The sequence below is a fragment of the Aspergillus neoniger genome (genome assembly GCF_003184625.1).
Source record: "Aspergillus neoniger CBS 115656 unplaced genomic scaffold BO87scaffold_21, whole genome shotgun sequence".
In the NCBI taxonomy this organism is placed as follows: Eukaryota; Fungi; Ascomycota; class Eurotiomycetes; order Eurotiales; family Aspergillaceae; genus Aspergillus; species Aspergillus neoniger.
In genome coordinates, this window is record NW_020291149.1 from 216112 (window position 1) to 242308 (window position 26197).

The following is a 26197-nucleotide window of genomic DNA, read 5'->3' on the forward strand; positions in this document are numbered from 1 at the left end:
CTCCGCAAAGCCTGGTTGCCTCGTCCGCTGTACGTACTTTGTCACGGCACTTGACACATCACGGAGCACAGAGTACCTGAATCTCACCTTTCTTTTTTCCCCTCACTTACTCTTCTCATTTTCTTTTTTTCTCTTCTTTCCCTCCCCTCCCGCCATTCATGCAAGATGATATCGTTCCGATTCGTCCCAACAGAATTCTAGGCTAGGGTAGCCGTCGTCAGTTACCGAGGACTTGTCATGACTGTACAGTGGGAAGAGAGACCTGCACTTGCATTTCGCAACAGACGAATGCAGCATAAATCAGCGAAAAAGCAACTCGATAAATGAACCAAAATAAGGACATCTGGCAGCTGCGGATGTGGAGACTGACACTTTGCAGGGGATCTGGCCATTCTACTCTTGACAATGTCAACTGTCACTGCAAAGAGAGGAAGAGGGTACTATACTAGTAGTATTCTGACAGCGACCCTATTATTCGAGACATGCAACTACCTCGGTGTATTCTCGGTTCATTGCAAGGCAAAACGTCTTTACACACCGGTAACTGACGCTTGTCCCAGATCCCTGAAGGCACATTCAAAGAGTTACGGAGGGGAAAGCCCTGCAACTGCTTGTCGAACGGATGTACTGTGCACATATAACGCACACCCACCCGGATAAGCAATATAGATAACTTTCGTAGCTAGTCAGGTAGCTACTGCTACTATCTCCGTAGAATAGCTATCTCTCTTCTACATACCTACCGTAGGTTCATTGAGAAAGCTCCGTAAGCAAGCCTAAAAAGTCCGGCCAGGCCCTCCCGTCACTGATTCCACGAATAAGATGACTAGAGAAGCAAACACACAGCCGACCATGACAACTTAGACACGTCCACAACTCACCATCTCACACACCGACCCAACTACGTACTACGACAGCTACTTACTAGTTACTACAGTAGTTACTAGCCAACTACCGTCCTGATCGGCATTCAATCCTCTCCCCGCGCCAATCCCCATCCCCTTCCGTCCCGATCGATAAGTAAACAAGAAAAAGAAAGCTCCAGTTTCCCCTTGTGCAACTTCAACAATCAAGTTCTTAGACCCTATTGTTCCCACTTTTTAATCCCGCATACTCCAATCTAGACCCTGGTTCATCACGCACTTCCACTGTACCTACAAGATACTAAGTAAGTATCTTTTCTACCTGGATGACAATCCTATGCTGTGTTGTGTAAGTAGTACTCCGTATTTACCCCGAGAGATCTCGATTGGGTACCTATACCCTTTACCCCCCCCCCCCCCCCTCTCACTCCCCAGTTTCACCTTGAGTTAGGTACCTACCTCTGCCTCACTTTCTGCTGCATCTCTTAGGTACCTAATACTTTCGAGTACCCAACATTTGCGCCCCGAAGGATGTTCAATGTTCAAAAGTACCTCTCTTCCTACCTACTCAACAGGGTACATACAGTTGGGGCTTGCAGATTGCCAACTTCCCTTGACTGCCTGTCAGCTGCACGATGGAGAGTATAGCCTGGTAGGTAGGTGGGTAGTTGAGTAGTTGATTGCTTTTTGTCTGCTCCATGCAGTGCATACATAGTAACTTTCCACACATGTACTTTGCTTGCAGCTGTCACCATGCCTACTGCCTACCTACTTACACATCAGCTTAGGGCATAACGCCTACGCAATTCTATCTGTGCTTCTGCTTTAGTGTCCTTCCTGCCATCTGTAAGCACCCGATAATCACTGTCTAGAATCAACAATGACCTTTTTTTTCCTCTTTCTTTTGTCCATGTCAAACCATCCACACATCTACAAACTAAACCAAGCACGTCGCACATCTGTGTACCCCCAAGCCTCTCTCTCTCCCTCTCTCTCTCTCCTCATTGTAATCCCAACCAATCCATCCACTACCTTTCTTCCTTCCTTCCACAACATACATACATACATACATACAAATCATCCCATCTCAACACATACATACACACATACAAAAGTGCACCCCAGCACTTATCAGCAAACAAACCACCACACCACCCATGCACATTCCCCAGCATAACAACCCAAAATAAGTCCCAAAATAAAGTTTAGACAATCAATCAATCAATCAATCAACTAAGTAAGTGTCTAGTCTAGTCTACCCCAATACCAGGATACTCCCAGAACGCCTCGCCTCGCCTCACCCCCATACGTATCAAGTCCCTGTACAGTACTTTCCATTCAGAGGCGTCAAACATGCATACAATAGATACTACTACATAAGTAATAAGTAGGTACATACATATGATGCGTATGATGCAGTCAACCATTCCCCGGACAAATAGGACCCTTCTCTGTCGTGCGTTAGAGGTACAAATCAAGTACATAGTGGATTGACAGGATACAAAGTATACTACTACGTACCTTAGAATAGGTAGTAGAATCAGTAGATAGTTCTAGACTCATCGACAGCCAGCAAGTAAGCAAGTAAGTGAGTAAGTTACTCAGCCCGATACCCTGCCCAATAGCTATCTAACTAATCCCTAACTATAACAGTAGGGTACTTTCCATCCCACATGGTTGCAAAGAAACCAACCAAAACCCGAACCGGGATATATGAACCTGAACCTGAACATGACCTGTCACGACAACCAATTCAGGAGGGGGTGGGTGGGTTGTGGCGGCCTCGGGATAACAGGGGTTTTAACTTGATTTATTATTGTCTAGGATGTGGATGTGGTATCACTTAATGTCTGTGTGTGTGATCTGGTTTTTTTTTCCCCCGGGTGTTACTTACTTTACTTGAACTGACATCAGCTGGGAATAGCAAGCATGGATTAGAACATTATCTGTGTATCAGTCTGTGTGAGTTTGTGTGAGTCTGTGTGTGAGTGTCAGAGAGTGTGATTGACAAAAGTACCTCTTACTATTGTGGATGTGCCTGGGGAACGAGAAGGGAATTGTGTGGCTTAGGGGCTTTGACTCCTACTTACTTGCTGTAGTTTACCCGGCCCTTTTGGTGATTTTAGTGTCTTGGTGGCTTACGGATGGGCTATCTAGATGCCGTGCGCATTGGTAGTTCTATGATATCATTGTTTTGGTTTGGTCTGTGGGGTGTGATGATTAATTGATTGATGGAGCGATGTTGTGTCATGATTTCATTCCTTATCCTTACTTCGTAACCCTGTGTGTGTGTTTCTCTAAAGTGTATGGGCTATGACGCAGAAATGGTTTAGTTGGATGAATGGATGGGACAATGCATTGCCCTCCCTAGACGCCTCCCAGGCCCAGCTTCGTTCCAGACCCTCCGCCGCCGCCTCTGCCTCGGTGTCCACCCCGCAGTCGGCGACCACCAGCGCGTAATCCTGCAGGCGGTTCATCTCCAAACCCGGGTTGGAACATGGGCCCTCCTCCTCTCATACCGTGCAGCTGTGCGGGATCTTCCCTGAATCCATCCCCGTCGTTCAACGTCGCTTGCCAGAGAGACCGCAATGATGCGTTCCACTCCTGGAGTGCCCGCAGCCGGTCCACGTCGCTAGCGCTTTCAACCTCCACTATCCCGTTTTCCTGGTCGATCTTGGCATTGAGCTTCTTGTCCAGGATCAGGAAGCTCAGGATGTCTTGTACCTCGGGTACCGAGACCCGGATGTGCTTCGAGATGAACTTGAGGGTAAATCGTGTGTACGGTGCGATCAATTTGAGAACAGCCTTCGTCCGCATGTTTCGGCTGACCTCGTCGATATTCTCGGCGATGAAGGGATCGGCCAGGACGTCCGGGTTTTTGCTAAGGACAGCTTCGTATGCGTGGATGTCGTCGCGTTGGAATGCATCGACTAGATCGGTCATAGCGGATATGCGGGGGTCGTTCTTGTACGGCTTGGTCTCTTGGGAATAAAATGGGTTGATATCCGATTTCATCAGCATCGTGGTCAACACGAGATACTTGAGCACCTGGATTCGCTGTATTGATCCCGCCTCATCGTAGTTTCGGAATGACTCGAAGAAGTCGCTCTGCGCTTCCTCCCAATTCTCCTCACTCATGTGCATCTTTCCTCCGCATTCTCGGATGATACCCATGATCTTGGGGTGCGGCACCGCCGACCGGACTCGAAGGGCACGCTGGTAGAGCGCTTTTAGTCGCTTGTTGTTCTTCGTCTCGGCATACATCTGTATCTCTAGGGCGTATAGTTCGAGGAGATATGTTCCTTTGCTGGGATCGTCGGTGCCATCTTCCCGCTGGCATGCCCGGTGCAGCTCCCGCACCTTCTTGCTTAGCTGACCGTACTCTTTCCGTTCCAGCCAAAGACGCGCCAACTTGATGTTTGTCTTCAACCATAGTCGCTCGTTGTTGGTATTTTGAAATGAGCGCAAAGTCAGAGAATAGAATTCCTCCATGCACTGGTAAGCTGTGTCATCGTCCGATCCCTTCTCGATATAATCTAGCATGTTGTTGATGGACTTTTCGGAGTAATTACGAGTGACGGCCGACTTGACGTAAGTGAGGAGCTCTCTGTAGTGTTCAACGGCCTGGAGAATCAGTATCTTATCATCGTGAGCCAAGAGCGCAGTGACGCCTTACATCGCTATATCTCCCAAGTTTGAATTCCAACTTGATAGCCTGCTTCAGTCCTTTGAACCCCCTGGACTACCGTCAGCACCTTGCCTGAACCATCACTGACGAACACGGCCTCTTACCAGTCGCCCTTGTCTTGTTCTAGATCCGGAACACCCAGAAATTCATCGATGGCCTCCTCCGGGTTGTCTATCTTCATCTGTTTGGCATTATAGTATTTGTTCTCGATACCGACGTCTCCCGATTCATCATCGTCTGCATCCTCATACTCGAAGTCGTAACTGCGACAGTCCAGCTGGTTAGCGGCCGCGGCCATCGGCGGGCTGAAGGGACAACATAGGCTTACTCCTCGTCACCCGAATCTTGCATGAAATCATCATCGTCAGACATTATGAACGGTTTAAACCTCGCTGCGTTTGGGGGTATCTAAAAGAATTAAAAACTGAGAGGCAAAAGAGGATCGACTGCGTGCTAGAAGACCGATGGAGATAAGAGATGGAAAGAGATGAAGGTGAGTGAGGAATGGAGAGCTTCCGCGCCTATCGGAGCCTGGGGCCAAGTTCGAGGTTCCCCGCCTTTGTAGCTTCCTCGCCGGGCCCGACCGAGACTGCATTCTATTCTACTATAGCAACAACCTACACTGGACTTGAGGCTTGTTAACTCCCGGGAATTGCCTGTTGGTGATTGATGGCTGATACATATGGCCTAGGCATCTATTTGAGTTATCTTACACTGAACAGTCCAATGGCTCAGACTCCGCATGAAGGATTGCCGTCAAACAGCGGGCTTACTGGTAGTACTATGCTTACTGTACTATATATAAGTTCAATTCACGTTCAATGACAAGATCACCCAGACTATTCTAACTAATATTACTGCCTATTAGTGGCTCAGTGACAGAAAAATGGACTCTGACACATTTAGTCAGACCGATTCAAGCTAGACCTGCATGCAATGATTCTAAATATAAAGTCAATCTGAGCGATTGGCGCCTGTCACAGCCTGAATCTGCGTGCTAAATTGAACCCGACATCTACAACTAATCGCACCGCCTTAGGCAGGAAGAGTACGCTCACTCATACTACTACTGAGTTGGCTAGTATAAGCAACACCCTCCATGGTTTCAACAGACACTGCCACTTTACTGTGGAGGGCACCCTCTACCCACCGTCAGAACTAGCCATCTTTGCGGGTGAATTTTTGCGAGGCGTGGCGAAGCGAACTCAGCGCTTCCCGACTTCCAGAGCGGCTCAGGCACTTGGCAGATGACGATCGTCTCTCATTTGCGGATCGCCCGTTGCAGGACGGAGCCGATGACATCGACCGGCCTCGCTGCACAGCGGCCCACGACTTATCTTCGTGTTCGCAACCACTTTTTTTTCTTCTAGCCAGATCAGTGCCTCGTGAAACGCTATTCGTACCTATTAGCCCTTACTCCGCACACTTTATTCCTCTTCACTATCCCCTCATTCTGTTCGCCATTCTGCTCTTCGGTTGATCCCCTCCCCATCTAGCCCCTTCCCTCCCTTATCTACTTGGACCCTTCTTTCCGCGCATCTCGACACAACCACCACTCCCAACTACCGTTACAATGAGTCTCTGTGGTCGCCAAAAGGTCGTTCGACGTAAGATGGTGCTATTGTCAGTTTCACCAAGCCTTGGCAGTTACATTTGATGGGCAGATTGCTGATTTCAGATAAGAGGGGACGGCGCTTGCGGCAAGACCTCCGCTTTGAATGTCTTCACCAGAGGGTGGGCACCCCTTGTATTTCTTTTTTGTGGTCGAGACCGCTAACTTTCTGGTAGATACTTTCCTACGGTCTAGTGAGGATGACCTTTCTAAACGCTGATTTCCTGTTGCGATATTAATCTTTTCCATTTACATAGTGAGCCTACTGTATTCGGTGCGCATGTTCTTTCTTGGCTTATGATGATCATCTTACTGACCGTTGTGCTTTCCAGAAAACTACGTGCATGGTACTTCCTCCTCCCTACATAAACCGGGCTCGCATGCTCACATTATTCTAAGATATCTTCGTGGACAATGTACACATGGAATTGTCGCTATGGGATACGGCCGGCCAGGAAGAATTTGACCGACTGCGCGCGCTATCATACGAGGACACACACGTGATTATGCTTTGTTTCAGCGTGAGGATTCCCGCTCCTCGAGGAATGGATAAGAGGTTGACTCCTACTAGGTTGACAGTCGCGATTCGTTCGAGAACGTGGCGAGCAAATGGATTGAAGAGATCTCGGAGAACTGCGCCGGCGTCAAATTGGTGCTTACTGCCCTCAAGTGTGATCTGAGAAAGGATGAGTTCCTCAACGACAACCCGAACGCGATCACCTACGAAGAAGGACTGGCAAAAGCCAAGGAAATTGGTGCAGTGAAATACCTGGGTAAGGGCGATTCCCACCCCGTGATGTCGTTCGCGTGATGGTTCCTGACTTCTTGACAGAGTGCTCCGCCGTGCAAAATCGTGGTATCATGGAAACATTCTACGAAGCTGCAAAGGTCGCCCTGGAAGTCAGAACTCAGGGCTCTAACGGATCCGGCGAACGGTGTGTCATTCTCTAGACATGCCGCTGGGCCATCCTTCATGACTTGTCGACTATTGCATTGCTCTGTTCTTATACCCTTCTACCTGCTTGCTCTTCAGCCATTAAGCTGGATCATTTGCTGTGGCCGTTCCAACCGGGGGAATGCCCTGGTTTTCCCATCACTGGCATCGAGCTATCATTTCCTGGGCGTTTTCAGCCTGTCATGCCTTGCTCTGTTCTCTTCTCTATATATACTTGTTGGACCCCTTGTTGTAATCCTGTATACCTAATATTTGCTCTGGGGATACCTTCCAGAAAAGCGCGCCAGTCGGGACATACCCATGGCTGCTTATCTATATTCCATCGTTCGCTCTGGCCGATCTCCGTATCGACGATTGGTATAGACTATGCAAATGTACCATTGATAACGAACACGCCGTATCTCGCGTACTCAATAACCTCCTTCCACCTCCTTCTCAACCGTACCCTCCCCCGCCAGCATGCAAAGTCCATAACCACACTCACTCCGTTCCCTCCCTCAACAAATCCTCCTCACTCACCCTATACACCTCCTCAATCCCCTCCCCCGTCGCCCCCTCCCCACAAGCAAAATCCCCATTCACCCTCCCAACAAACTTCCCCACAAACCTCCCAGCCACCTCCTCAACCGTAATCCCCTCCCCCCCAAGCCCCTGCAAACTCGTCGTCTCCCTCCCCTCCAACCCACACGCCACAATCTGCCGAAACCACCACATCGGCTCCTCCGTCACATTCAACCCAATCCCATAACTACTAATATGTCTCCTAAGATGCACCCCCACCGCCGTAATCTTCTTCGGCAGTTCACCTTTCCCCCCCTCAGACCCTCCATGTTGTTTCCGCCCATGCACCCAAACCCCCGGATCCTCCGTAACCATCCCCCTCACCCCATACTCCCTCAACACATCAATCACACTATTCTCCAACAACCGTATATGACACCGCGGCGTGAGTCCCAGCCGTCGTAGATCGAGAATCGTGTATGCGACCAACTGGCCGGGGCCGTGGTAGGTCGTTTGTCCGCCGCGCAGGGTGGGGTGGTATTCCGCTACCCGGGAGGTAGGGTCATAAGCGGTGTTGGGTTGCGGGGAGGTTAGGATCTGGCGGATTGGTTCGAGACTGGGTGGGAGGGACAGTGTGTTGGCATTGGCATTGTTGAGGGTGTTGGAGGGAGGGAGGTCGCGCCGGCCGGTCGTGTATACGGGATTCGGGCTGAAGGTTATTATGGTTGGATCCGGGGGGTTCGGCGTGAGGTGCTTTTTGTGTGAGAGGAGTCGGCTTGTCAGTGTTTGTTGGATGTTGGCGACTCGGCTGAAGGGGGTTATGTTGGGGAGGTGGAGGTGGGCGAGGCGCATTTTTGGTTCTGGTGGTTTCTTTTTGGGTGGTGGAGGTGGGATTGGGATTGGTGGGTGGTTAGGATCAGTGGTGTGTTTGCATTGTATTTTGAGATGAAGAGATTAGAGAGGGTATGGGTTGTGGAATTGGGCGAAGTTGGTAAATAGGTAGTAGTTGGTGTGTAATTTATTGAGCTTGCGGTTTGATAAGATTGGACGTCACTCCCCCGGATTGTAGTGTCATGTGATGAGGAACGCAATTCCGATCTCGATTTCGTGCTTTCTTTCCCACATCCGGTGCTTAATTTGAGATTGAGTTTGCTGGTAGCATTCAAGATTTCTATATACTGCAGTGGGTACTTCCATATTGGTCCAGGAGCATGACTGCGAGATCATGTCTGCAGAGATCTTCAGGAACCGCGTGCGCCGAAACCTTCCGATGACTGACTGGACCTAGGCAGTCTGCAACACTCGCATATCTGCTTGCTTGCTTGCAATTTCCCAGGTTCGTTCTTTCACTCATAAAATTTGATATACAAAATAGTATAGATTTCAAAACGCATTACTCGGGCGCAACGCCATTGACCATCGTTCCCTGCGTGCCCTCACCCTCCGCTACCAACTGCCAATCCCTCACGCCACCCTTCCAGTCTGCAATGCGGCCCTCGCGCACCTGAACAGTCACGACGCGGACATCGCTGTCAATTGAGATACTGGGCCGTCTTTGACCGGGTTGCTGCTGCAACTGTTGTCCGAAAGTGCCCAGCTCTTCCTCGAAGGTGTTGTTCTCCAGATGCTGCTTCTTGCACCATGCCTCCTCTTCAGAGCCAGGTTCCAAGAAGCGCGCGGTACCAGCGATAGTTGTGGAGATACTGGAAAGGGCGCTTGTGTTCAGGTTCAACAACAGGCTCGCCAAAGAGGACCGTGTGGCTGCAGGCGGGGGAGACCCTTCGCGACCATCGGGGTTGGGAGCCCGGGTAGGCGGACGGTGCGAAACCCAGTCATGGACCAGAAGGGACACGCGAGGGTTGGTGAGCAGATGGTTGGTTTTGCGAGAGGAAGGGTTGGTAGTCATGATAATTGTCGGATACGGGTCATAGGGAGTCGAGGGGAGGTAGGTGTAGGACATGAGCGAGATGTGCGGGGTCAAGCCATCACATGTTGCAAGGTGAAGCTGGCAGTGTACAATATCAGCTTCCGATCACAATGACGGTATAAAGGTATAGAAATTGCAGTACTCACGAATCGAGAATTCTTCAGACATGAAATCACTTCCGTTGGGAGGGTAGTCCCGACATGCGGATGAGTAGTTGTGGCTGAGGCCTCGTACGAGAGGGGAGGGTTCATAGAATCCGCCATAGTGTAGGACACGGAGAAAATATTTTCAGAGCCTAGGTAGGTTAAGAGGTGCTGGATGTCAAATGTAGCAAGTACGCTTAGACTCTGTCGAGTCAACGAGCTCTCAGGTGCGACAGTACACAGTGAGTGGCAGTGGCAGTGGCGGGCCAGCTCAGCTGGAGGGGTGTGACCGGCAACCAGATGAGCTACCGCATTGGGTCTACCGGACTAGTCTCGTTTAGTACTAGCCATACGGGCCCGGATCACTGCGCGGCTCGCTTCTGATTATATAAGAGACAGCTCCGGTCACGACGTCATCGGTGCTGGGAGCTACGCTTGAGGCGGTGATGGATGCTGCCGGTATCATCAGCTCTTCACTTACCGAAAACCCCGGTGAGTTAGAGGCAATTGATGAGCCGTTACCAATCGGGTTGAAGATCTTGATGAAGATAACCTCATTTCCCGTTATCATGCCCGTAGCCGTGAACGCGGAGGAAAGGAAGCAAGACCGCTTTCGTCATGGTCTCGGAGATGCAGGGCCAGGCAACGAAGATCGGCCTAGACAAATGGAATGGACAAATCATGAGGAATGTCTATTCTCGGGGACTACACATCATCCGCAGAAGAAAACAAGAGCTGTATCAGCACAATGGGATTAGTACACTAGGGCTGGGATTGGTGATCAGCCCTTATATAAGGCAGGCCCCAGCTCAAGTTACATTGGCAGTAGCCGAGAACGAGAAAGAAAGCACAGCCCAGTTACGTTATTTAGCAGAACAGACAAGACAGGTCTTGTCTCTTCACAGGCTTGTTTCCCCGCACTTTTCCAGTTTAATGAGCAAGTGACGCCTTTTTCCCCAGTTTCTCACTTGTGCCGTCCGGAAGTACCTTAACCACTCAACTACCTTCCTTTCCCTCCTCTCTCTCTCTTTTCCTCTCCTCTTCCCTCTCCATTCACTCTCCACACTCTCCCTCCATTGGCCCTATTCGATTGTCACCTAATAACCTACATACCCGTGGCTTATAACCGACAACCGTCATTGGGGATTATTACTCCTCCGCCCGACAATTCGATCTTCCTCTTTGCTGATCCTGGACTCTAAAGCTTGCGACCTGACTGGTTCCGTGGACTCCTGCTGCAGTGCGCCTTCCCTTCAGCCGTCGGTCAGGTCGTTGTAACGCATCGCGTGTCTACCTACCTCTCCCATCCCTGCCCTTACCTGCTGTCTCAGTTACTCTTTCTACATCTACTCTTCTACTTCCCCTCTCCTGTCGGTAAAACCCCCTCTTCTCTTGTGTCGCCTTTCGCAGTCTAATCGCTGTCGTTGGGCTCCTCTTTTGTATTTGCTGTCAACCCGACACACGTCCATCCATCCTTCATTTTACCTGTCCCCCTCGTTCCTTGCCCGACTACTCTGTCCTGCCTCTATTTTGTGAAGAATCTCCCCACTGTATCCCTTGCTTCAGCATCCGTTTCTGTATAGCTATCAGCTTCCTACGGAATCATGCTCGCCCCACGCTTGTTGCGGCCGGCGTCTTCGCTGGTTCGCCCCTTCAGTTCCACTGCCACTGCCTCCCGCGCCCCCTCTATCCGTGACATCACCCCCGACTCGGCTGCTGAGTTCAACGCACGTCAGAAGGAGTTTCGCGAGAACCTAGAGGTTGCCCGCAAGAAGAGAGAACAGCAAGAGAGTCAGTCTGTCGATGCTTCTGGTTCTACCTCTGCCCCATCCCCTGCATCCCGTGACCGCCTTCGTGAGTACGCTACCGCTCCCACTGCTCCAGGTGAGAGCAATGCGAGCAGTAACAAACATCCCGTTTTTGATGCCGCTGAAGTTCTTGATAATAAGGCTTTGGGCTCACTTTCTACCCACCGTATTATAGGAGACGAGCAGCTGCAGGAAGCCAGTCAGTCTCCGAAGCGCGGCCCCCTGTCGTCGCTCATCTACGGAACGAAGGAAGGCCAGCAGCTGGACAAAGATATCGAACGGTCATTCTCGCAGGTTCTCGCCCGTGGAAAATACGTACATTCCATCGTCTTTCACGACGTGAAGCCCGATAAAGTTGACGACTATGTGAACCTCGTCGGCCAGTGGTACCCTCGCATGGCTGCCGATCCTGAAAACCGGGTGAATCTGGTTGGTAGCTGGCGCACGCAGGTTGGAGATAATGACACCTTTGGTACTTGACTTGACGCGCCCTTCCAGCCTTTCCAGTTGCGCTGAGAATGCCTCTGTTACTATGGATGCTAACGGCTCTTGCAGTTCACATCTGGGAATATCAGCGATATGAAGGTTACCATGCTTCCCTCCACAACATCTCCTGTCACCCCGAATTCCCCGAATTTGACCGGCAGTTGAAGGGCTTGATCAAGAGCAAGAAGACGTCGCTGATGCAGGAATTCTCTTTCTGGCCCACGACGCCTCCACGGCGCCTGGGCGGCCTCTTTGAGCTCCGATCGTACACTCTTCATCCCGGAAATCTTCTGGAGTGGGAAACACACTGGCGTCGTGGCCTCAAGGCCCGCCGGGAGGTGATGGAGGGTGTTGGGGCATGGTTTGTTCAAATAGGGGACCTGAACACTGTGCACCATCTCTGGCAGTTCGCGAACCTCGAAGAGCGCAAAGTCCGCCGTGAGCAGTCCTGGGGTATCGAAGGCTGGGGGGAAACCGTCCACAAGACGGTGCCACTTATCCAGACCATGCAGAGTCGGATCCTGATTCCCATGCCCTGGAGTCCTGTTGGCTAAGCCGGTTCAGCTCGACGATCATCACATGGTCTTGATCACGGGGTGAGTTTTCCAGGACCCAGGCATACGGAGCCAAGCCCGATGACTTGTGTTCCTCAACGGTCCGAGCGCCATGAGCAGAGAGGGAATAGGAGGTATGGGGTATAAACAGGAGACCAATCAAGGATGGAGCGACTCAGCCCTGTCTACTGTTGCAGCGAATGCCGAATCATGAGGCCCTCGAGCCGTCTGGGGTAGTGTACACACTCGGCACGCTGCTCATTGTTCCTCTCACGAGCCGGCCTTGGTGCCCTTTGTGTATCGTATTTAGCATTAGCATACCTATGTTCAAACTGACGTCTTGTTGTATCTGTTATCCCCGTCTCCTGTCTATCTCCAGACTACGTATCTACAAAGTAGACGACCAGCTGCTGTAAACAAAGTTGATCCATGGCCCCGCTTGACTGTTCTAGCGTATCCTGCGCGACTCCGCTTTGTCGACGACTAAATTCATTTCCGTCATGGGCAGCTGCCTCGGGCCTCGCGCGACTCAGCAGACTGGTTGCTGGTGTGCTGGCGCCCCCCACCTGTCCCACGACGATCACAGACGGGCTTCCGTAGCAGGACTGGTTGTTGGAAATGAGGAGACGTGGGTGCGGTCTTGTCTCCTCCGTCCGAGGTAAACCAGCAAATGAAAAGCAGCACGGCACGTGGGTATTCCGCGGGAATCCACCTGGTCCTTCGATGCTGTGCGGTGGGATTCTTCGCAGCGACTAAAGTCGTTGAAAGTTCTTGGCTGTTGAAGAGACGAGGGACCGCCTCGATACGGCTTCCTCACTGGCCTTTTTGGCTCCCCGCGTCCGCCCTCCCGTCTTTGCCTTGACTTTTCCGCCGGCAGAAAAAAAAGTTACTAGAAAATTCAAGGCCAGCATCAACAAGCTGCACCCACTTCTTTCTTCCTCGCCGCGTCGCTTTTTCTTTTTATTCTCCCCACTCGCGCTACTTTATCTTCTTCTTCCTCTTTTCTTTTTCTTCTTCTACTTCTACACTTCTACTTCGACCGTGTCCTTTTATAAACTTCATCTTTAATCTTTCACCAACCCTTTCTCCGCTCCCCTGGCCCTGGTTCGCCTTCTCCGGCCCTTGTTTCCTTCTTTACCGCGCGGCATCTGCAATTCTGGCGTCAACTGCAGCCCGCTTCCCGGTTTGACTTTCATCGCGTCAAAGACTCAAGAGACCATATACTTCCGAGCATCTTGACCATCTAGATTTACAGGCCCTATTGCTCGCTGTAGCTCAGGTCCTTCTGACCAACAGGCAACATGGTGTACATTCGCCAGCATCAACTACCCAAGCTGCGGGAATACCGTTATGCAGGAGTCGATCTTTCGCTTGTTAGCCGCTTTGTCCTCAAGCCGTTCTATAATAACTTCGTGATCAACTTCTTCCCTATGAGCATGGCGTAAGTGACGATACTGGCTTGTTTCGTCCTCTAGTTTTGTTTTATTCTCGTCTGGCTAACAGCCTTTTTCCCTCCCCGGTCTTAGTCCTAATGCCGTAAGTCATCTTAGCCCTGGACTGGCCCTGCTGCGACAAAGACCAATAACTGAGGACTGGTAGATTACCCTGACTGGGTTCTTCTTTGTGGTAGTCAACTTCATCACCATTCTCTGGTACAACCCGACCCTAGACCAGGACTGCCCGCCCTGGGTCTATGCCAGTTGCGCCATCGGGTTGTTCCTTTACCAGACGTTTGACGGCGTAGACGGCATCCAAGCGTACGAACTGCCCCTTGCGCCCCATTCTTGATGTGATTATCTTGTCCGCTGGTAGACTGGATGCTAAATCTGATCTTGCAGGCGGAGAACCAAGCAAAGCGGTCCTCTGGGTGAGCTGTTTGATCACAGTAAGTTAATGGGTCGGCCTGACCATTTTTAAATGATGGACCGGGAATTAAGCTTCGCCTGCAGGTGTCGATGCATGCAACACGGCCTTGGGAGTTTTGATCTTCGCGGCGGCCATGAACCTCGGCCAATCTTGGGCAACTGTGTTGACCCTATTCGGATGTAGGTGGTGGGCAAGTCTATGAGTACCGGGCGATGCTGATAAGATGCAGCGACTATGACCTTCTATGTCCAGACCTGGGATGAATACTACACCCAGGTGTTGACTCTGGGAATCATCTCGGGCCCCGTCGAGGGTGTCCTCACTCTCTGCGTTGTGTTTGGCTTCACGGCCTACATGGGCGGTGGCAGCTTCTGGCATCGCTCCATGCTGGAGACCGTTGGGGTTCCCAACTTGGCCTTCATCCCAGAGCACATCTACGACATGGCCTTTACGCAGTGGTATCTCGTCTACGGCGGAGTCCTCCTGTTCTTCGCCACCGCCTCTAGCATCGTGCATGTCATGCAGGTGCGCCGCGAGCGTGGTCAGGACCCGATCAAGCCCCTGTATGGCCTACTCCCCCTGGTCGCGGTGTGGACTCTTGTGCCGGCTTATCTTTACCTGCAACCCACCATCCTGGAGAACTACATGGTCCCGTTCTGCCTGTACGTCGGCATGATCAATGCGTACGCCGTGGGCAAGATGATCTGCGCGCACCTGGTCAAGGCCAGCTTCCCTTACTTCAACATGCTCCTGATCCCTCTTGCTTTGGCAGTGCTCGACAGCGCTGGTGCGGTCTTTGGGTACTGGCCGAGTCTTCTGGGTGACGGAGTGAGGCAGATTGCTTTCGTCTGGGTGTGCCTGGGTCTGTCGATCGGCGTTTACGGCAGCTTCGTGGTAGGTGTCATGCATGACCATTCGAGGGCGAGACGCTAATTGCAAACAGCACGACATCATCACGACGATATGCGACTATATTGACATTTGGTGCTTGACGATCAAGCACCCTCACGTGGAAGTGGTGACCGCCAATGGAGAGGCGAAGAAGTCGAACTAATGAGGATGCGAATGATGGCGGTGAGGGTACGAAAGAATGGAGTCCATGTGGAGAACGTCGAATCGCATAAGACGGTAGACGGTAGATTAATTGGACGGCGCAGCCGTTCGTGCATCCTGGCCTTGCGCTATCAGGAGCATTGGAACCGAGTCGCAAGTCGTCCGGTGTCTGAATGGCAGGCACATGTCACCGGACGGGAAACGTATGTCATGGCCGTATCTAAGCAGCGTATTGGATTAGCGATAGAAATGTATTTGTATGAGATCAGCAGTTGCCGAGTGGCGACAATGCGTCAACCACCGTAATCTCTCTGCCCGTCCGAGTAACAGGTAAATAGATAGTAGTACAAAGTAAGAAAGGGAGCTCCATCGAAGGACCTTGGAGCATCTAGCAGCATCTGGCGGCTGATATAAGCGGCCCGTGATTGGTGGAGACGGCATCAGCCACAGGGGCCACCGCCGGGCGGTGGCAAAAGTGCTTGTTCGGGCAGTATTAGCGAGAGGGCTGCAACCCTATGCGCCCCCAAACGGGCCGCCGTGGGTGACGCCGTCGAGAATTCCCTTCAGCGCTCGCCATCTCCACGAGACCACCTTTTCGCTTTCACCCTCAAGCAGGCCATCTCCATCAGCGCTTCATTCAACTCCCTTCGCTGATCGACTTTTTGTCTCGTCAAGATGGTACGTTCTACCCCTACGATGCCATCCCACAACCTGCCCAACATATCTCCCTGCATGCTTGCATAGAAATGGCCATCGCCGCTAGCCATCTGTGCACCCCGTCGTCGCCACCATCCCGTCGCCGCAGGCATCTCGAAATTTTTATCGAAAGGAAAGAAAGAATGTTGAACTGACGGATATTCCTTCGGAATAGGTTCTCGCGGTCGACCTCCTCAACCCCGCGCCTCAGGCTGAGGCCCGCAAGCACAAGCTCAAGGTATGAACAATTCCATATCGGGAAAAAACAGTCATCGATAAGGGATGGATGGAATGGGTTGGCTGATATCGGTTACTCCTTCGACAAACAGACCCTTGTGCCTGCTCCCCGTTCCTTCTTCATGGACGTCAAGTGCCCCGGCTGCTTCACCATCACCACCGTCTTCTCCCACGCCCAGACCGTCGTCGTCTGCGCTGGTTGCTCGACCGTCCTCTGCCAGCCCACCGGTGGTAAGGCCCGTCTCACTGAGGGCTGCTCTTTCCGCCGCAAGTAAACGTCTCGACGCAACCGTGCCGGAGCGATGATGAAAGCAATGTGGCGTTCTTCAATGATGATGGATTAATATATCTCGTTTTTCTGAGGAAACAGATTCAGATAGAAGATGGAATCCTCGCCCCTTGCGAGAAAGCCCTGCGGAACCACACAGACAAGGGAAATGAAAAAAATTTTTGACCAGGCACAGAACCTCGTTTTTGATACACCTCTTCAAAAAAAGCGTTTTACTACTTTTTTTTTTTTTATCTTCCTACATCTCTGCGCAGGGGAGTTCCGGATATCTGGCACATGATCGGTCCATACTACCAAAAACTACTCTTGCCTTTTATCTTTCCTCTTGATTTTCGCGTGATGATTATCGTTTTCGACAAACTTATGTTCCTTGTACCTACGACGGATGTACCTCGAACAGGGGCACGATATGGGGAAACATCATACAACGCCACCAGTCACGTCTGCACATAAGCTTCTGCCGGTTGCCGCAGGAATTCGGATATTGTGAAAGGAGGGAAAAAACAGATCTCCATCGTGGAGAAGATGAATGATGGCGGCTCCGGTATTGTTGCGGAGCGGCGTGACTGGCTGCAGGAGTCTGGTTACTAGGTCTGAGAGGACAGTGCCGGCACTGTAGAGTTGTGATACCCCTCGTGCGGTAGCAATCGTATGTTATATATTGGTCAGTATGGTCATTAGCCTGTAGTAGTAGAGAAGTAGCCCCTCGAAATGTGTAGATCTGGCCCGCATCTCCGCAATGTCGAAGCTGGGGTCACCGAGTGCCCTTGCATCTAGACCAACCCTCTTTACCTGTATGTATATGAGTGCCACCAACTGGATTGTAGAGATACGCCCCAACGACCAAGTGATCACCTCGACACATTAGAACATTTCCTTTCAATTCCTGATTACATACCCGGAAAATCAAAGCCCGCCCCCATATCGTAGAACTGAGGATACCCCAACCAACTTACCACCATCCACCCGGGCTTATCTTATCTCCTCACATCCTCCTCCCACTAGTACTTTTTCTCTCCCCGACATCTTCCTCATACACTCAACCAGTCCCTTTTAAAAACCACAATACCACCCTCACCTTTCCCCCCCACAACCCCCTCAAACAAACAAAATCCCAAACGGAGAAAGAAAGAACCAAAGATGCCCCCCCTCAAACTCCTCTGCCTGCACGGCTACACACAATCCGGCCCCCTCTTCCACGCCAAATCCCGCGCCGTGATAAAACACCTCACCAAGACGCTCCTCCCCACAACCGGCTACACAATCACAACGACCTACCCAACGGGTCCCATCCACCTCCTCCCCTCCGACATCCCGGGCTACGAGCCCTCCACCACACAAGGTGGCTCTACCACCAGCGATGACACTCCCACCGAAGCCTACGGGTGGTTCCGACGCTCCTCGACCGCGAACCCACCTCTCTACACGGACCTGCACTTGGGTCTAGAGACGATCGCGAATGTGATCAAGACGGAGGGGCCGTTTGATGGTGTAGTGGGGTTCTCGCAGGGGGCGGCGATGGCGGCGATTGTGGCGGCGTTGTTGGAGCCCGGGAGGGAGGAGGTGATGAGTAGGTTTGCGACGGAGGGGAGTGTGTTTGAGGAGAATGGGGAGAATGTTAAGGGGTTTGAGGTCCCGAGTGCTTGGTGGGAGTGTGTGAGGAGTGTTGGGCAAGGGGAGTTGAAGTTTGCGGTGTGTTATAGTGGGTTTCGGGCGCCGGGGCCGAGGTATAGCGGGTTTTATGAGGGGGGTGTGAAGACACCTGTGTTGCATGTGTTGGGGTCGTTGGATGCGGTTGTGGATGAGGGGAGGAGTAGGGCGTTGGTGGAGGTTACTGATGCGGTGGATGTGGAGGGGAGGGTGGTGGTGCATCCTGGGGGGCATTTTGTGCCGGCGCAGAGGCCGTATTTGGATGCTGTGGTGGGGTTTGTGAGGGGGGTTCTTGGGGATGGTGGTAATGGGGGGAAGAAGGAGAAGGAGGAGGTGGATGTTAATGAGATGGAGTTGCCGTTTTAGATTATGCATAGATGTAGACTATAGATCGATCGTGTGTGTATGTATGTATGACGATGTCATTATTGTCCCATTCTACTATCATCAATGTGTATATCTGCTATTCTGCTACTCAGAATCTACCGGGCTTTGCCCTTCTCTCGCGTGGGGAGGATCCGCGCCATCATCTCCTCCTTCGTGATCAGATGGTCGATCCGCTCCAGCAGCCCCAGGAGGCTCTTCATGTCGCTGCTCCATTCGTTCAGCACGTCGTCGGCATCGCGAGGCTTGGCGAAGTTGACCAGTCGGGCTGGACGGTCAATCTTGGCGTAGATCGTCTTCGAACAGACCAGCTCGCTGATGTACTTCTCGGTCTCCTCCTCCGTCAGGTCCAGCAGTTCGGTCAACCGGCCCATCTGGATACGTGTGTAGTACTTGGCCACCACCCGCACGTTATGCTCGATCACGCGCTTGCGGAGGTCCTGCCACCTCCGGTACGGCTGGTCTTCGACCGACTGGCTGGGCTGAGGCTTGAATACATCCGTGTTGCAGAGGTGAGGACCGAATTGCTCGCCCACCATCGGCCAGCGCATCAGCTCGTGGATGGTGAAGAGCTTCACTAGCCGGCCTTCAACCGGGACGAGGGAGAGCCGCGAGTCCTGTTGGATGCGGTGCAACAGGTCGGACTGTTCATTATCGTAGGGAGACAAGACGATGTAGTAGACAATCCTGGCGAGGACCTAGACAGTGTTAGCTCGAAGGTACTAACTACCTCAAGGTAAACTTACGGCGCGAAGCTGCTCCGGGTTGTTCTCCACCGACTCCGTATCCAGCACTTCCCGGTAGTGTTTGCAAACATCCAGATATTTGTAGTCGTGATTGGCGAGGATAATCTGTTGTTCATAGTAGCGAAGCTTCAAGTCGGTCACGTCATCGTCCACCTCCATCGGTGCCTCATCCGGGCTACGCGTCTTCTCCTTCTCTTCGGCTTCCTTCTTCAGCTTCTCAATTTCCTCCGGGCTCTTCTTCGGCTTGCGGTTGAAGTATCTCTTGTTGATCTTGCGGCTGAGGATGGTGGCCTGTGTCCAGTCGCCCCGTTCTATGCAGAGCGCAACCTGCTCCAGGATGAACTCTGTCTTTTCCCGTCTGGTCATGGAACCGAATGTCTCGACTTGCAACTCGCAAAGAATATCGGCAGCAGCGTTCAGGTCGCCTTGGGTCTTCTTGATGTTGGAAAGGATGCGGGTCACACGGGCTCTCTCGACTTCGACGAAGATCTATGCAGACGCGCATTAGCATGATGCGGAGCTGGACGGGTGGTTATTTCACTGACCTTGCCCTCAGTCACAGTCCGCAGTGTGTGGATGACGGACAGCTTGACATCCAAGTTCGGTGTCTCATCCAGGAATCCCATCACCGTCTGGACCATCTTCGTTACGGCCTGCTTGAGCTGGCCATGCTTCTTGGATAGCAGGAGCACCTGGTCGTTCAGCAGGTTCCAGTCTCCTGAGTTCTTGCTGAGTGTGACGATGGTGATAAGGATGCGCGATGTTGTGGCAAGATCCGAAGCCTGTAGGATGGGTAAGAATCGCGTTGTCGCCAAACGAACGAGGGAAGGACCGTACTTGTCTTGCTTGCTTCTCCAATACAAGGAGCTTGTCAATGGCACCCTGAACATCGGTCTGTTGACGGTCAATAAATTATATTTGCAGAACTAAAGGTAAAGCTCCAACCTTAGCAAGCTGCTCAGCCTCGGGGATCAGCTTGTCAGCATCCTTGGAGAAGTCCTTCTCCGGCTTCAACAGGGTTTCGGACATGGTGACGGGGAAGCGTCACAGCAGGGTATAAATCAAATTCGACGGATATCAACCTGTGGAAGAGAAAGAAGAATGCAGGATTTTGGAGGGATTATTGGGAGAAGATGGGAGTCTGGGGGGAAATGATGAAAGAGATGAGTGGAAGCATGGACTGGATCGGAGCTCTGACGTGCAGCTCGAGCTGGCGGCAGCTGTATCACGTGATATACACCGCTGCAGCACTTGGACCAGATCACCATCCTTCAACAATACTACTCATATCGTAGACGCGTGCCTCCATCTCTCGATGAAACTGACCTCGCAGCGATATGATTTAAATTTCTGTTGAAAATATGTCAAAAATCCTATATCCGTCGTCTACTATGATGAATGGGACACTCCCGGTTACCAACTAACACGACCTGGCCAATGTTTTGGTTACTAGGATAAACACACGAGACCACCACGAACATTAGCACTTATATTCTATCAGTGATGGGTTCTCACCAAGTGGATTTGCTTGAACTCTCTAGAATACTGAACTATCAAACACAACTCTTCTCAATGAACATATCATGACATATGCTCGCGTCTAGAGTCATGCGCGCGAATCACGCCCGTCATGGGATATAACTTTTGAGCATATTTCGACTATACTCTGTTCTGCCAGATATTACGATAAGAGTACAAGACGTCGAACAGTCATCTCAGCTAATACTCATTGTTACTGAATCAGGCACCATACTGAATCTCCCAATCCGGGGTTGGCTTACCTAAGCCACTGCATGCGCGATCACGCAATATCGCCTTAACCCCATCAGGAAATGCATCTATAAATTTCCCAGAGGCAGAATGACTCCAATTCCGCTGGTTTTCTGTGGCGACTCCGTTTATTAATCGTTGAGATAGTCTTATCGACCTGCCAGACGTGCTGACTGGAGAACGTGGTTCTTATCTGCAGTCGTTGCTCATCAGTTGGCTTTTCCGCGGAGTTAAAGAACCTGGAAACTCAATCGACTCACGACTTCAATTGTGGGATGCAAGCATAAATCAGCGTGGGTCCTCCAATTCAGGGTCGATTGTTCATACCACCAAAACTTTCTACAACAACAACGAAGTCCAAAAATATATTGAAGGTTAGACCGCAAACCCCGCGGTGGCAATTCAAACATGAGGGACGCATCAGATAGTGGTGTTCCGGCACCTCTACTGACAGCCGTGAACGTTGAGTCACAAGTCCATCTGATCATCGGGGCCAACCCACTTGCAGCAGCCCGTTGTGCCAAAAGTATTGAAGCTGGCGCCAAGCCCGTTCTCATTGCCCCGGACACAGAGAGCCTGCAATACACGTTGGTCGAACGGATTGAGAATGGCTCTTTGAAGTGGCTTCGCAAAGGGTTCCAGGATGAGGATCTTACGAGCCTAGGAAGAGAGGAAGTCGACCGTGTTGTAGACACGGTCTTTGTCACTCTAGGCGGAAACAACCCATTGAGTGCACACATCTCTAAGCTCTGCCGTCGTCTGAGAATCCCAGTCAATGTCTCAGATGCTCCGGAACTCTGTACCTTCAGCTTGCTGTCTACGTATTCGGACGGCCCTCTCCACATCGGCATCACAACGTCAGGACGGGGCTGTAAGCTGGCCTCGCGACTCAGAAGGGAAATCTCCTCGGGACTCCCATCAAATCTCGGAAGTGCCATTGACAGGCTAGGTGCAGTGAGAAAGCGCCTATGGGCGGAGGATTATGCTGCCGGACTATGTGATGCACCGCTAGAGGGTGACGAAGATGATGCAACTGGCCAACGGCACACATTCAACACATTAGTGACAGAAGACGACATCTCTGCAGCCAAGACCCGCCGCATGCGCTGGCTGTCCCAGATCTGTGAATACTGGCCCCTGCGCAAACTGGCCGCCATCACAGACGAAGATATTAACGCCATTCTTGAGGCCTACTCGTCTAGCAAAGACGGACCCCAAGATCTCAGCAACTCGGAAACGTTGTCAAAGAAGGGCAAGATTGTTCTTGCTGGCTCCGGCCCGGGACATCCGGATCTGCTCACACGCGCGACATACAATGCCATCCAATCCGCCGACATCATCCTGACCGATAAACTCGTCCCAGCTCCTGTCCTAGAACTCATCCCCCGCAGGACAGAAGTCCACATCGCGCGAAAGTTCCCAGGCAACGCAGACCAGGCCCAGGAGGAATTCTTGAAGATGGGCTTGGACTCCCTGCGTCGAGGAAGATACGTCCTCCGACTGAAGCAGGGTGACCCCTACCTCTACGGCCGAGGAGGCGAAGAATTCGAATTCTTCCGAGGCGAAGGCTACACACCCGTCGTCCTTCCCGGCATCACCAGTGCACTGAGCGCGCCCCTCTTCGCAGACATCCCCGCCACGCACCGAGGCGTATCCGACCAAGTCCTCGTCTGCACAGGCACAGGCCGCAAAGGCGCAGCCCCAGAACCCCCTACCTACGTCCCCACACAAACCGTCGTCTTCCTGATGGCCCTGCACCGTCTGTCCGCGCTCATCGAATCTCTGACCACCGAGCCAGCAGAGGGCGCCCGTCCACGGACCCCATGGCCGAAAGACACTCCTTGCGCAATCATTGAGCGAGCCTCCTGCACCGACCAACGCGTCATCCGGTCTACCCTGGAGCACGTCAGCGCTGCCTTCGAAGCCGAGGGCTCAAGACCCCCTGGTCTCTTGGTTGTCGGCGCGAGCTGCCATGTTCTACATCCCGCTCAAGGACAAAAATGGGTCGTGGAAGAGGGATTCCGTGGATTGGATGAGTTGCTTACGGAGGTTACGGCTTGTCAGAATGAATGATGCAGGGATAGAGGCTTTATGATCGTTACGTTACGGATGATGTTCGCTTCGGGCTTGGATTTGGATGGATTTTTGTTGCATAGATACCCATATACCGAATAGACGCGAGAAGACTTTTTGGTCACTTGTTTCTAATTATTGTATGTGGTTTGGTTGTCGTGATTGTAGAGCGGTTGGGGCCCTTTTTGGGGGTTGGTTTTATGCTGGCCTGGTCTAGATGTAAATGACTAGCGTCGAGTGCATAATGCGTCGGTTGTAGTAGGTAATGAGCTAGGAAGTAGTTGCTGACATGAGGAGCATTGCGTGATTTACGAATCTGCATAGGTGAATGAGTGACGGAATCTACCAGGTTGAAAGACTAATAAGGGTCTCGAGCGTGAACGTGTGCATGGCAGCTATGTTTCAAAGACCACCATTACCTGGCCTCCAGATCAAGTGACCACCTTGATAACCCGACGAGAAAGTACCTGGGCGATCTTCTCCCGTCGAGCATTCATCTGTGCCAACTTGTCCCGTAGGATCTTCCCGCTCGCAGTTCGAGGGATATCACTGACAAATACCACGCCTCCATCTAGAGCCTTGTAGCCTGCTAACTGGGATTTTGCAAATTGGTAGACTTCATCTGCGGTCAGATTGGCCTTGAAAGCTGATGATTTTACCACAAAGGCTCTGGGCAGTTCGGTGCTCTTATCACTGGATTGGACTCCGAGGACGGCGGCATCGGATATTCCTGGGTGCTTGGAGAGGATGGCTTCTATTTCGGCGGGAGCTACTTGATTCCTGAGCATCACTGTTAGAAGGGTGGTAGTAGAATATGGCTGGGGTTTTTCTTGCCCTTGTACTTTGATAATTTCCTTGACTCTGCCAAACAGGTAGTAGTATTCGTTTTGTCGGTAGGCCACGTCCCCTGTTCGAAACCATCCATCTGCGTCGACTCCGTCATCTCGTCCCTTATAGTTCGAAAATAATCCTGTGCCTCGTACGTATAGCTCACCGGGGCAGTTGTCGCTGGTTATTATCATGCCTTCGTCGTCGATGAGTCTTGCCTCGTTTATCCCGACAAGCTTTCCGATACTTGCTTTATCGACGCGCTCTCCATACCTGCATACAAATACCGGGCCGGTTTCTGTCATGCCCCAGCTTTGCGCTGCGGTAGCTTGTTTGTGTAGCAGATCTTGGAATTTTTGCAATGATTCCGTGTCGATGGGCGCGCCTGAGACGCCTACCATACGCAGAGATGAAATGAGCTCCGCCACAGGCCGAGAGGACTGAAATGAGAGGTGAACTATTGCTGGCACAATAAATACGTCTGTTATTCTGTTGCTGTGAACAGCGTCGAGGAAGTGATTCAGTTCGAACTTTTGCAGGAAGTACGCTGGCTCTCCTTGACGGATGGGAAATGCGTGCCACAGTGCCCCGAAGCGATGGTAGACTGGAACAGTGACCAGTCTTCTGATAGCGTATGGAACCTCATATTGCTTGTTAAGATGCTGGGAGACAACGGCCTGGTGCGAGATAATGGCGGCTTTGGGAAGCCCACTGGTGCCACTGGTGCAATACATAGCGGCTGGAGTGGTTTTGGCCAGGGATTCGTCATCGAACTTGATCCAATCCTCGTCGCCGCAGGCGAGAAGGTCGTATAATGTGATGGTTTCAGCATTTTGGCGATGATGACTGAGGTTTGACTCTAGAAAGCTAGTGATAGTCAATTCTTCAAACAGGCAGATTTGCTCCGGACCGAGGCCTTTGCTGGTTGCAACACTCAAGACAGCATGAAGCGTCTGGTTCGTCGTAATGATTAACCTTGGCCTCCCCAGCTCAAGAACATTGGCTAGTTCATGAGGTGGGCTATCGGGGCTGGCACCCATGTAAACGCCCCCGGCTCCTATTATGCCGAAGAAGAGAGCTGAGTGAACATACTAAGGACTGTTTATTAGATCCAGTCATTGGGAACTAGGCGTTGCCTGTGGGTTTAGCCTACGCTATTGCCCAGATGAACCAACACACACTCTCCTTGCTTAATATACCGCCTGAGTCCTGCGATCAAAGCCCGCACTATTCGACGTAACTGATTGGCATTTAGACTGCGCGATGGATTTCTTGCATCAATATAGAGTGGCTGGCTCTCGTCATAGTCAACCGAGTGATCAAAGGCAAAGGACAACACGTCCTTGTGCACAGTTGGAAGGTTCATCATAATGGAAGCAGAGACAGGCTGAGGAGTAACAGAATGCAATTAGCAGGTATGTCTGAGGTAAGATCGTTTTGTCTCGTTTTCGGGATGGCGCCTGAACCACGAGCAGACACGAAGCCCGTATTCAGCTACTTCGGCACAAATTGCATCAGCCTGAAAGGGAACATGCAAGATGGGGTCAGTTCCGGCTGACGAATTGGAGCAAGCATCATGCTGCAGTAATTTTCCCGTACTACTTCACCAGGAAGTGTGCTGTAGGCATGATCAAATCACCAGACTAGGCGGGCTTGAACGCCTGTCAGAATGTAGCTACCCAGATGGGGTTTGAATTTTCCAGGTCCTATAATTGGATACAGCGAAATCGGAAGAGGGTTAAGTTTGCTCCATATGATTAGTCGCATGGTAAGCGCTTGGACATAATTGCCTTGTTTGCTGTGACGGTGATCTAATCTGAATCCGATGTAGATGGGTGATGCAGCTAGCTTATCTAGCGGCGGAGGGACCCCGAGTTCTGACGAGTTCCATAAGCGAGGCACATTCCTGTCCCCATGAGATAAGTTACTTGTTCTTCCAAAACACACGAAAATATCTATCGTTTGGTGATAGGAAGTAACCTAAGTATTAAAAACAGAATCCTCTTCGCATTATGGGCTTGCGTGCTTGATGTGAAGGAAATACCCGTGCTCTGAAGGGTCCGAGACA

At 51.5% G+C, this 26197-nt stretch overlaps 10 protein-coding genes across 10 annotated transcripts; 5 read left to right on the forward strand and 5 right to left on the reverse strand.

The window, feature by feature from the left end:
* Nucleotides 1-3107: 3107 nt before the first annotated feature.
* On the reverse strand, nt 3108-5061 carry BO87DRAFT_377634 (putative COP9 signalosome subunit 2 (CsnB)). Its single transcript, XM_025623597.1, has 4 exons — nt 4880-5061; nt 4656-4814; nt 4540-4600; nt 3108-4487 (listed from the first exon to the last, which is right to left on the reverse strand). The coding sequence occupies exons 1-4, from the start codon at nt 4921-4923 to the stop codon at nt 3231-3233; spliced, it is 1521 nt and encodes a 506-aa protein (XP_025478499.1). The 5' UTR covers nt 4924-5061; the 3' UTR covers nt 3108-3230.
* Nucleotides 5062-5838: 777 nt separating this feature from the next.
* Nucleotides 5839-7207, forward strand: rho3 (Rho family GTPase RHO3). The gene is made up of 8 exons (XM_025629666.1): nt 5839-6174; nt 6235-6285; nt 6340-6357; nt 6421-6437; nt 6496-6510; nt 6563-6684; nt 6735-6936; nt 6996-7207. The coding sequence occupies exons 1-8, from the start codon at nt 6125-6127 to the stop codon at nt 7112-7114; spliced, it is 594 nt and encodes a 197-aa protein (XP_025478500.1). The 5' UTR covers nt 5839-6124; the 3' UTR covers nt 7115-7207.
* A 391-nt stretch (nt 7208-7598) lies between these two features.
* BO87DRAFT_311502 (lipoyl(octanoyl) transferase LIP2) lies at nt 7599-8471 on the reverse strand (the record flags this gene model as incomplete). The annotated part of the gene is made up of 1 exon (XM_025619547.1): nt 7599-8471. The coding sequence occupies one exon, from the start codon at nt 8469-8471 to the stop codon at nt 7599-7601; it is 873 nt and encodes a 290-aa protein (XP_025478501.1).
* A 541-nt stretch (nt 8472-9012) lies between these two features.
* Nucleotides 9013-10260, reverse strand: BO87DRAFT_427125 (pyridoxamine 5'-phosphate oxidase family protein; the record flags this gene model as incomplete). The annotated part of the gene is made up of 3 exons (XM_025627390.1): nt 9013-9624; nt 9693-10016; nt 10171-10260. 3 exons carry the CDS (start codon nt 10258-10260, stop codon nt 9013-9015), a joined length of 1026 nt encoding a protein of 341 aa, XP_025478502.1.
* A 1033-nt stretch (nt 10261-11293) lies between these two features.
* BO87DRAFT_311099 (NIPSNAP family protein) lies at nt 11294-12537 on the forward strand (the record flags this gene model as incomplete). Its single annotated transcript, XM_025619526.1, has 2 exons — nt 11294-11969; nt 12053-12537. The coding sequence occupies 2 exons, from the start codon at nt 11294-11296 to the stop codon at nt 12535-12537; spliced, it is 1161 nt and encodes a 386-aa protein (XP_025478503.1).
* A 1301-nt stretch (nt 12538-13838) lies between these two features.
* Nucleotides 13839-16664, forward strand: BO87DRAFT_427127 (aminoalcoholphosphotransferase; the record flags this gene model as incomplete). Its single annotated transcript, XM_025627391.1, has 9 exons — nt 13839-13978; nt 14064-14073; nt 14137-14294; nt 14376-14422; nt 14487-14582; nt 14633-15297; nt 15347-15421; nt 16328-16390; nt 16482-16664. The coding sequence occupies 9 exons, from the start codon at nt 13839-13841 to the stop codon at nt 16662-16664; spliced, it is 1437 nt and encodes a 478-aa protein (XP_025478504.1).
* A 1040-nt stretch (nt 16665-17704) lies between these two features.
* Nucleotides 17705-18694, forward strand: BO87DRAFT_416888 (alpha/beta hydrolase; the record flags this gene model as incomplete). Its single annotated transcript, XM_025626777.1, has 1 exon — nt 17705-18694. Exon 1 carries the CDS (start codon nt 17819-17821, stop codon nt 18692-18694), a length of 876 nt encoding a protein of 291 aa, XP_025478505.1. The 5' UTR covers nt 17705-17818.
* Nucleotides 18695-18742: 48 nt separating this feature from the next.
* BO87DRAFT_377641 (proteasome regulatory particle lid subunit RPN5) lies at nt 18743-20623 on the reverse strand. Its single transcript, XM_025623598.1, has 5 exons — nt 20404-20623; nt 20296-20352; nt 20004-20240; nt 19459-19947; nt 18743-19410 (listed from the first exon to the last, which is right to left on the reverse strand). The coding sequence occupies exons 1-5, from the start codon at nt 20485-20487 to the stop codon at nt 18811-18813; spliced, it is 1467 nt and encodes a 488-aa protein (XP_025478506.1). The 5' UTR covers nt 20488-20623; the 3' UTR covers nt 18743-18810.
* Nucleotides 20624-21332: 709 nt separating this feature from the next.
* On the forward strand, nt 21333-23412 carry BO87DRAFT_377642 (putative siroheme synthase). Its single transcript, XM_025623599.1, has one exon. The coding sequence runs from the start codon at nt 21637-21639 to the stop codon at nt 23299-23301; it is 1665 nt and encodes a 554-aa protein (XP_025478507.1). The 5' UTR covers nt 21333-21636; the 3' UTR covers nt 23302-23412.
* A 241-nt stretch (nt 23413-23653) lies between these two features.
* On the reverse strand, nt 23654-25747 carry BO87DRAFT_460068 (adenylate-forming enzyme AfeA). Its single transcript, XM_025628993.1, has 3 exons — nt 25283-25747; nt 24136-25220; nt 23654-24081 (listed from the first exon to the last, which is right to left on the reverse strand). The coding sequence occupies exons 1-3, from the start codon at nt 25496-25498 to the stop codon at nt 23733-23735; spliced, it is 1650 nt and encodes a 549-aa protein (XP_025478508.1). The 5' UTR covers nt 25499-25747; the 3' UTR covers nt 23654-23732.
* Nucleotides 25748-26197: the final 450 nt, after the last annotated feature.

Coding starts and splice junctions, on each gene's coding strand:
- BO87DRAFT_460068 (XM_025628993.1), bottom strand. CDS start 25,498: ATGATGAACCTTCCAACTGTGCACAAGGACGTGTTGTCCTTTGCCTTT. Junction 25,221..25,282: donor TGGTTCATCTGGGCAATAGC/GTAGGCTAAACC, acceptor AACAGTCCTTAG/TATGTTCACTCAGCTCTCTT. Junction 24,082..24,135: donor GAAATTATCAAAGTACAAGG/GCAAGAAAAACC, acceptor AGTGATGCTCAG/GAATCAAGTAGCTCCCGCCG.
- BO87DRAFT_377641 (XM_025623598.1), bottom strand. CDS start 20,487: ATGTCCGAAACCCTGTTGAAGCCGGAGAAGGACTTCTCCAAGGATGCT. Junction 20,353..20,403: donor AGGCTGAGCAGCTTGCTAAG/GTTGGAGCTTTA, acceptor GACCGTCAACAG/ACCGATGTTCAGGGTGCCAT. Junction 19,411..19,458: donor ACCCGGAGCAGCTTCGCGCC/GTAAGTTTACCT, acceptor AACACTGTCTAG/GTCCTCGCCAGGATTGTCTA.
- BO87DRAFT_377634 (XM_025623597.1), bottom strand. CDS start 4,923: ATGTCTGACGATGATGATTTCATGCAAGATTCGGGTGACGAGGA. Junction 4,601..4,655: donor GAACAAGACAAGGGCGACTG/GTAAGAGGCCGT, acceptor ACGGTAGTCCAG/GGGGTTCAAAGGACTGAAGC. Junction 4,488..4,539: donor AACTTGGGAGATATAGCGAT/GTAAGGCGTCAC, acceptor CTGATTCTCCAG/GCCGTTGAACACTACAGAGA.
- rho3 (XM_025629666.1), top strand. CDS start 6,125: ATGAGTCTCTGTGGTCGCCAAAAGGTCGTTCGACGTAAGATGGTGCTA. Junction 6,685..6,734: donor TGATTATGCTTTGTTTCAGC/GTGAGGATTCCC, acceptor GACTCCTACTAG/GTTGACAGTCGCGATTCGTT. Junction 6,937..6,995: donor TGGTGCAGTGAAATACCTGG/GTAAGGGCGATT, acceptor ACTTCTTGACAG/AGTGCTCCGCCGTGCAAAAT.
- BO87DRAFT_377642 (XM_025623599.1), top strand. CDS start 21,637: ATGAGGGACGCATCAGATAGTGGTGTTCCGGCACCTCTACTGACAGCC.